The sequence below is a fragment of the Prunus dulcis genome, chromosome 2, assembly GCF_902201215.1.
Source record: "Prunus dulcis chromosome 2, ALMONDv2, whole genome shotgun sequence".
Classification (NCBI taxonomy): Eukaryota; Viridiplantae; Streptophyta; class Magnoliopsida; order Rosales; family Rosaceae; genus Prunus; species Prunus dulcis.
The window spans coordinates 12,644,158-12,653,376 of record NC_047651.1 but is presented as its reverse complement, the minus strand read 5'-3'; the positions used below and the strand labels follow the sequence as shown (position 1 = coordinate 12,653,376).

At 35.4% G+C, this 9,219-nt stretch overlaps 1 protein-coding gene across 1 annotated transcript; it reads left to right on the top strand.

The window, feature by feature from the left end:
- The first annotated feature begins 494 nt into the window (after window positions 1–494).
- Window positions 495–8,061, top strand: LOC117619051 (MLO-like protein 1). The gene is made up of 13 exons (XM_034348873.1): window positions 495–679; window positions 2,759–3,259; window positions 4,037–4,153; window positions 4,255–4,315; window positions 4,508–4,599; window positions 4,921–4,995; window positions 5,117–5,205; window positions 5,352–5,401; window positions 5,582–5,622; window positions 6,738–6,947; window positions 7,048–7,115; window positions 7,240–7,300; window positions 7,639–8,061. The coding sequence occupies exons 2-13, from the start codon at window positions 2,834–2,836 to the stop codon at window positions 7,813–7,815; spliced, it is 1,467 nt and encodes a 488-aa protein (XP_034204764.1). The 5' UTR covers window positions 495–679; window positions 2,759–2,833; the 3' UTR covers window positions 7,816–8,061.
- The last annotated feature ends 1,158 nt before the right edge of the window (window positions 8,062–9,219 follow it).

Here is a 9,219-nt window from a genome sequence, read left to right as displayed (position 1 = left end):
ATATGGCAGTAGATAGCCACATCAATTAAATAGTGTCAATAAATCATAGAAAAAGAAAAAATACTTAATTAATTTTAATTGATACAGATGTGGATGTCCACCTCGTCTGTCACACAAGATAGTACGAGAATGTGGTATACAAATGTGGTAATAGTAGCATTATTTTTTTACAAAATTCTGTCATTTACAAAATTCGACATATATAAATCTGAACATTGAAATCTTCAATTACCAGAAATCTAAATTCTATCATTTTAGAATTCTATATAATTTTCAATTCATTCATTCAAACGGAGAATAACTTATGTTCATCACAAAAATTAAGAGTTATATTTCCTTAACCCAAAGAAGAAGAAAAAATTTCCATACTTTTTTGCCTCAGCTGGCACGGTAAACCAAAAGTAAAAATAAAAATTCCTACTGTTGGAGAGAAAGTGGGAATGTTTGTTTTCTGGAGCATAAATAGAAGGATGGTTGAGACCAAAAAAGAAAAAAGGAAAGATGGCGTGCATAGCGGATCAAAATTTTTTGTAGAGTAGGGGTTGTTTTTAAAGACGTAGGCCATTCTAACATACGTATAGGAGGAGGTGGCTACGGCTTAAGAACAACGACGATCAGGCCGTGCCTTGCTTGTGAGCTGATTTTGATCCCTCTCTTGGTTTCACAAGCCAGAAACCAGGTTAGACTAATCCCTTTTCTCTTGTTATAGCATTTCTATGCTTCGTATATATTGTTCAATAAATTATCTGTTAATGTATGTGCATATTTTTTTTCCTTTCACAACCAGAAGCTGTAAACTCAGCAAAGAAAACAACAATTAATCTAAAGGTGTGGAGAAATTGTTTAATCACAATGTTCGAATGAATGAGACACCCATGCATATGTATCACAATTTTATTTTTAAATAGAGGGTAAATGTGAATAGATCTTCTCCATGATGAGTAACCTTCGGCAAGCGTTAATTTATAAACTTTTCCCAGCTAAGTATTGCATTATACTTTTTTTTAGAATTCCTATTGAGAGAGGCAATAGTATACAAAATTCACACACATTATATATATGGATGTTAGAACTTGAACCCATGACCTTTCCTAGGAGAGCAATTGCAATTGTGTAATTTTTTGTATACGGATGAACATTACCAATTGTTTCAACTCCACTGGCAGAAAAGAACGTATATTTTCATGTGCAAAATAATAGTTCCATTTATTTATTTTATCATAACATACCCTCTTACGGGTGCAGTGTATTGTTTTCTTTTCATCAGAACATGTGACATGAGGTGACAGTTCAGGTAGCTTTTGGATTTATGATATAAGGATGTAGCAAGCTTAGGCTATAATCAGATGATGTTAAGTCAAGGAAAGCATACCTAGAGAGTTGTTATCGTTTTGTTTTCTTATTTTAATAAAACAAGACATGAAAACGTGACCCCTCCATACAAATCAGCATACAAATTAGAAGAAAACATCAGCAGTGCCCATTGTCCACTGCCTACTTCCAAGTACCATTTTTGACTTCTGAGTTCAAGAAAACATGGGTATGCATATACTGATGTTGATTGGAGTGAGTTTAAGAACATTTGTGTGCGTGAATGACTGTAAGTTGTTGATGTATTATGAAACGCACTTGTATCAACTTTTGACAGTCAGTTATAGTGTGATCGCTTGCTAAACTTTTGTGACATGATTGTCTTGAATTTTATGACTTTTATGTCAGTGACAAAGGACAACTTTGTCCCAATCTTCACCACAATATGCGGCTTAGAAATGCTTTCTAAAAGGAGAACTAATCCGCCTTCCACGAGTTCAACATGCTTCGATGATTCTAGGCAACTAAAGGAAATGTGGCTCAAGTCATTCTTATGAATGACTTTTGGGTCTTCATTTACAGAACAAAAAAGGTTTTATTTTCTTTTGGGTCAATAGTCATTTTGTTTAACGGGTATTCAGCTTCGATTTTATTGGAAGATGTGTTATTATATTAGGAAAAAAAAAATGATATTGCAATACGGTCACGTTGCAATGTGCAAATTAGTTATACTACGTGACTGTATTTTAATACCACACAATAATTACTTGTTGTATTAATAATGCCTTGACGGGCATCTTCGAAGGAAGAATATATTGGAATACATATTAACACTTGTATCTCACACTTGAAATCCATGATTTAGTGAGATCATTTCCTGACTTATTAATGTCATGAAATGATTGAAACGATATCTCCTCTGATTTAGCACACGTAGAAAATTAGAGGTCATGTAGGAGAGTAGATTGTTGAGTTCATTGTGCAATTCTATCAATATTTTCTCCTAATGTTTTACACTCGATTCTACAATAATGTTAATATTTTTTGTTGTTGTTTTAAGTAATTTCCTCAGCCTTTTAGGAAATTAATCCACATATGAAGTCTCGAAATACCACCAATGACTATAACAAAGTTCAATTACTGCCTACTTTTTTTTTATGGTATTTACCATTTAATCCTATTAAATCCCATGAAATTATAGGTAATCAATCTTTTGCCTTTCTTTGCCATCAAGCAACAAAAAAAGAAAAGAAAACAGTTTCTTGCCTCATTTGAATGCAACGCGGTTGGATTAATCATAGCATTTTTAAGGACACAGCTCAAATTTAAATGAATTTCTTTCTGAGATTATAACGCGGATTCGTATTACCATATAAATTGCTGTTGTATATACAAATATTTAAACCCAACGCATCAACTCACAAAAAGCACTGAATGTGAAAAGCAGGGGAGGAGACTCAGCAGAAACCAGTAGAAGAAAAAGAAGAAGAAGAAGAAGAAGAAGAACATAGAAGGAAAGAAAATGGCTGGAGGTGGGGAAGGTCCAACTCTAGAGTTCACGCCAACATGGGTTGTGGCTGTGGTTTGCACTGTGATCGTAGGCATTTCTCTCGCCGCCGAGCGAGCCCTACATTCAGGAGGCAAGTACTTGAGGAGGAAGAAGCAGAAGCCTCTGTATGAGGCCTTGCTCAAGGTTAAAGAAGAGCTTATGTTGCTGGGCTTCATCTCTCTCCTCCTCACTGTTTTCCAAAACAGGATCACCAAAATCTGTGTGAAGCCTGAGATTATGGACAAGTGGCTGCCATGCAGTCTCCAACATAATGATCAAACAAATGAGGAAATATATGATGCCCATTTTTCCACCTCCTTGTCTGGGGGCATTGCTGGGCAAACCAGGAGGCTTCTTGCTGCTGGAGGTGAGGCTCAACAGGGGTACTGTGGAAAAAAGGTAATCTCAATCAAAACCCACTTGCCCATTTTCCTCTTTTTGTGTTCTTATGAAAGTTTTGATGTGGAATGATTGACTAGTACCAGGTACTGATCAATTTACAGTACCTGGTACATGTCAGCTAATGCATCAGGTGCTGTAGATTGGTATCCGGTTTGAGACGGTTTATTTCCTATTTGTTTGATATGTAGTTAGTGCCCTAGAATGTATCAGGTTCGCAAACTTGCATACTAAATCGAAGCCCCTATGGTTGAGTTCAAAGAGGTTTTCGTTGTGAAATCGAAGCCTCATTGGTTTAGATTGAAAGGGTTTTCAATTGTAGAATCAAGGAATATGGATCAAAACCAAAACTCATTTGAGCTAAATTGAACACCTTCAAATTAAACTGGAGGGGATTTGGTTTGATTTGGAAATGTATGCTCTTGATCATCATTTAAAGCAATTGAGCAGTTAAGAACAAATTAACTAATTATTTTATTTTTATGGTAAACACTGATCTATCTTTCTTGAAGACATTTTTTCTGTGTTAATTTTTCATGGAGATTAGACCTTATGATAGATTGGTGTATACTTGAAAAAGATACAATTCTGTTTACGTCAAAAGAGAGATACAACTACAACACAGATTGTTAGACATAAGTTTCAAAATTTAACAGGACCAGAGGACCTCATTGAGTATCCCATTAATGAATCTTTATGTTGTTTTGGAATCCAATGATTTTGTAATGTTTCAATTTCAAATTAAGTGGTCTAACTATTTTCATTTCCCCCCCACAGCACAAGGTACCTCTGTTATCAGTTGAGGCATTCCACCACCTGCACATCTTTATCTTTGTCCTAGCCATTGTCCATGTGACCTTCTGTGCTCTCACTATTGTTTTCGGAGGGTTAAAGGTGTGCATGAGAACATCTAATATGCTTCTTAAACCTTTACTTTGACTTTTTACTGTTAGTGTTTTAGATACGATTTTAGTGACATCCTTATCATGCTTTAGATACATCAATGGAAAAAGTGGGAGGATGAACATTCAAAAGAGATTAATGAGGCAGATGAAGGTATGCATTCTTTCTATGTTTCTTTTTTGTATTTGTTACAATGAGATTGCGACCGCTGGTAGAACGTCTAGTGTAAAGCTTTGTCATCTTTAAGCTTTCTGGCTGACTGCAGAACTACTTTCTCATTTGGAAATGCTTTAGCTGTTTATTGTTGCTTGTATATTTTCCAATTTGTGAATTGTGTTGGTGCAGTTCAAGTAAAGATCACCCATGTCCAGGAGCATGATTTTGTCAAGGACCATTTTTGGGGTATTGGTAAAAATTATTATCTGATGGGTTGGCTAGTAAGTTACTCTTCAATGGAATCGATCTACATATAATTTTTAACTATAGACTTGAGCTGAAAGATGATAAAGTTATGCCTGAGTTTAGTGCATTTCTTTTACTTTATATGATTCCATGTTTTGAGATTATGCATGTCTCTATATTTTTAAGAAAAGGAAAGAAACAATAATTATTATTGTTTCCAACTGATCATATAAATTTCTGGGATAGGACCTGTTAAGACATTTAAGAAGTTAAACCTCTGTTTTTTTTTTTTCCCAAGTGGAATGAACTGCAATGCTAATTACTCTATTTTGTTCTGTTCTTTCTCCTATGTCCAGCATTCTTTTCTCAATCAGTTTTATGGATCGGTGACCAGATCAGACTACTTGACTTTGCGACTGGGTTTCATTACGGTAAGGCAGCTAACAAGAGGTTGAGGGAACTCTTGCATATTCCAAGTTTTCAGTATGTTCTCAATTGGCTCCTAGGCTGAACTTTTATTTTTACTTTTTGTGTTTATTATTTCTACTGCAGACCCATTGCAGGGGTAACCCCAAGTTTAATTTTCACACGTACATGGTTCGCGCCCTTGAAGATGATTTTAAAAGAGTCGTTGGTATCAGGCAAGTAATATCTGATGTATTTTTTGCAATATTGAATTTCTCTGTGTATTCATTGGGCAGATTTCCACACATTTTAATGCTCTGGCAAATATGTCCTTTTTGGTTATGATTCGTTTTGATTCACCATATGGTTTCCTTGGCTGCAGTTGGTATCTGTGGATATTTGTGGTCCTCTTCATGCTTATGAATGTTGATGGTATGATTCTTGTTTTGAACAAACCAGTTTTGCAGTTATGGAGAATTTTTTTAACATATATGTGGTGTTCTTTTAGACATTTCCAGGCAGTTTTGTGGTTATGGCATAGATTACTTTGCCCACTTTCATGAAGAACACTATCACTATAAACAATGACATTCTTCTCTTTTTCTTGCGCAGGCTGGCACGCATACTTCTGGATTGCATTCGTTCCTTTCTTTGTTAGTAATCTTAACATAACCTTGCTATCAGATTTTGTGACCCATTCACATTTGCATTTTATTGCATTTAATCTGCTATGCTTGAAAAATCAGCATTCATTTCATTCTCCACTTATCATACTTCAGTGAAACCATGCAACTCTAAATCCGGAGCATTGGTATCTATATTATTCAATTCGATCGATCTTAATTTCCATTAGATATTGACTATTGAAAGCTGAAGCTGATTTTACTTGCTCAAAGTTGTATATCAAGTGTTTGGAAAAAAAGAAGAGTTGCTTGGAGGTTCTTTGGGCTTGACACTTGCATTCTCTCATGTCAATAGGATCGCATGTTAAACCGTGGCTCATTTTGGTCTTTGTTATTGTGACAACTGGTTCACCTCTTGATTCAGTGTTGCATTGTTGATCAATTTCTTTGTGACATGAAAGATGAAGTTAAGGCTAGACCTAGTACCATTGATTTCTTCTTTACAAGAAAAGCTAAAACTGAAGTCTAGAACTATCTCCGAACAAATAAACTTAAGATAATTTTTCAACCCCAAACCATTTCTTCTGTCTTTGTTTATGTATTTGACACTCTTCCATTTGATTTCATAGCTAAACAGAATGCATGATGAAACCATATATGAGATGATGGCCACTTTCAAGACAAAAAACGGGACGATATGAATTTTAATCTTTGGATATATCTTGTTCTTATCATGTTTAAAAGAGTTGGCTTGATTTCATTGTGAGTAGGATGAAACAATTACCAGCTAATTGTGTCAGCTACTCAGTTGGAATGTTAAGCTGGGGCAGATTTCAGCTATAAAGTATCTGGATACGATACAATCTCGCAAAGAACTTAATAAAATTGAAGTAAAATTGAGAGAGCTTGCAAAGGAAATGCTGAGCTGAAAATTCTTATGCATTCTAAATTCAAGTACTTACTTCACTAGTGTCACGTCGTTTGTTAAGCAGTGTATAAGCATAATAACTTTTTCATTACATTTCAGTCACCATGTCATTTGAGTTATGACTCATGGAAAAAGAAAATATAGTTTCTGTATCATTGCTCATTATATTTTCAGTTTCTTTTCATGTACTCCATCTTTTCTTATTTTCTTTCTCCAGCTTCTTCTTGCTGTCGGCGCTAAGCTGCAGCATGTAATCACCCAGTTGGCTCATGAGGTTGCTGAGAAACATATAGCCATAGAAGGGGAACTAATAGTTCAACCATCAGACGAACACTTTTGGTTTGGCAAGCCCAAATTTGTTCTCTTCTTGATCCATTTCATCCTTTTCCAAAATGCTTTCGAGATGGCATTTTTTTTCTGGATATGGGTATGCAGATTCTTTGATCTACTACGTACTGTATGAGTAAAATTCAAATTGGCTATTGAGAAATTGACATAATCTTTAATCTGATTATACAACTTTGCAGGTTCAATATGGTTTTACCTCTTGCATAATGGGAAAAGTGAAGTACATTATCCCCAGGATTGTTATTGGGTAAAAAACCAGAAACCTTTGTTCCTTCATTCTAATAAATTTATGGCTAGAAAGCCCTTCAAACCACATCAGGTTTTTAACTTGTCTTACTGCTGATGCCTCTCTCCTTTTCATGTTCTTTTAGGGTGTTCATTCAGGTGCTCTGTAGTTACAGTACACTTCCACTTTATGCCATTGTGACACAGGTGTGTTGAGTTTAAAACTACATGTTACCTTCTATTTTGGGGAGTAGGGGAGTTTGACAAATTTCGCCACCTTCAAGGAAATGCTTAAATTTGGTCAGAATTTGTAACTGATGGACAAAAACTCCCCTTGCTCGAAGTGCTCGAAGCCCTTTCGAGGAAGACTCAAAGAGGGTTTGAGTTCAACTAAAAGGGGTCTATCGGTTTCAGAAGAAAACCTCTGTCTTTGGGGATTGTCATTTAAGTTTCCCATTCTTTGTTCATGTTTTTTCTTTGTCTGAGTTCTCCATCATATTCTTTTCTATATGCTAACATAGTTCTGTTTCTGCAATGCAATGAAGATGGGAACCAATTTCAAGAAAGCGATATTTGACGAAGACGTACGCTTGGGACTTGTTGGTTGGGCTAAAAAAGCTAAGAGAAGGAAGGCAAGCATGGATGGCTCCAGCTCTGGCATTGGTTCTGACGTGGGAGTTCAGCTAGGCAAAGTTAACCAAAAGACCACTACGAAGGGCTGAGCAGCTCTTCATGGCAAGATATGTGTACTTTTTGTAGAGTCAATGTTAAATATAGCAATAGTTGTCACCACATTGAAAATTCTGCATAAGGCATGAAGAACTAAAAATCAATCGTATATTACTACGAATCACAATATCTTTTGGGCTCGGGATGTAGGATTATATTCAGGAATTAATCAAATTATTATATATGCATTATGCTATGCAGCTTTGCCTATTTCTGCATGCATAAGCATTTTTCTAGCACACCAGTTGAGTTATTGCTGAGTTCTTCTGGAGAGTTCAATGTTTGCAGTGCATGATTGCACCAACAGACTCTTTGTAACATCTGCACAATGCTTATTCAGAAATCACCAGAACAAACGCAATAGTTCTTCATGGAACATGGGCGAGCATGGAACAAGTTGTAAATTTGATACATGTGATTTCCGAGTGAGAAGGAAGGTCCTGAGGTTTTTCATCACCCCGAAAAACATGGGAACTATAGCGCTTGTAACTGATTCATGTGATAAGAAGCAAGTATAATAATACATTTTTTTTCTACTAATTACTATCACTTTTTTTTTTCCCTTCCATCAACATAAAATTCAATCCAATATGTCCAAATCCACTAATTTGGTCACTTTTGATGATTCTGACAACTTGGCCTGCATCTCCAATTTCATGAACGAACATATTCTGTTCTATTTATGAATTTCGGCAAAAGTCCAATCCAATGCAATGTGGTTTATTTGATATTTTCATATACTTGAAAACTATACGTTAAAAATTACAAACAAATGTATAATAAATAAATAAATAAATAAAAAGGTTTTTGTAATTTAGACAAAACTCAAGATTTCTATACCTATACATATTCTAATTGCCTTATTTGACGTTCATATATGAAGAAATTTTATATATTCTATGTGGATACAAACTTAGAACAATGGGGTCATAAATCTCAACTGTGAATTTCTCCAAAATATGTGTGTGTTCTATAATTCAAAGACAAAAGTGAAAATTATTATAAAAAAATGTTACAACCATGCCATCACCGTCACCACCGCGACACAACCACAACCACAACCACCACCTTAACCATCACATCGCAACCCACTCCTCCCCTCCTCTCTCTCTCTCTCCTCAAATTGCCACTATCACAATTACCATCACCCCTCTCATCCCGCCACCACTTGACTCCTACGAACCACCTCTACCATCATCACCCTGCAACTACGACCATCACCAACTTCCCTTCCCCCATCATAACTACTTTAATTGCGTATTGAAATCACTACATTGTGAATTACCCAAATAAGAAATTATAGGGTAGTATGACAAAATTTTTTTTAAAAAAAAAAACAATCATTTTGAAAATTCTAGTGTAATATGACATATAACCAAAAACATGCTGGATTCACA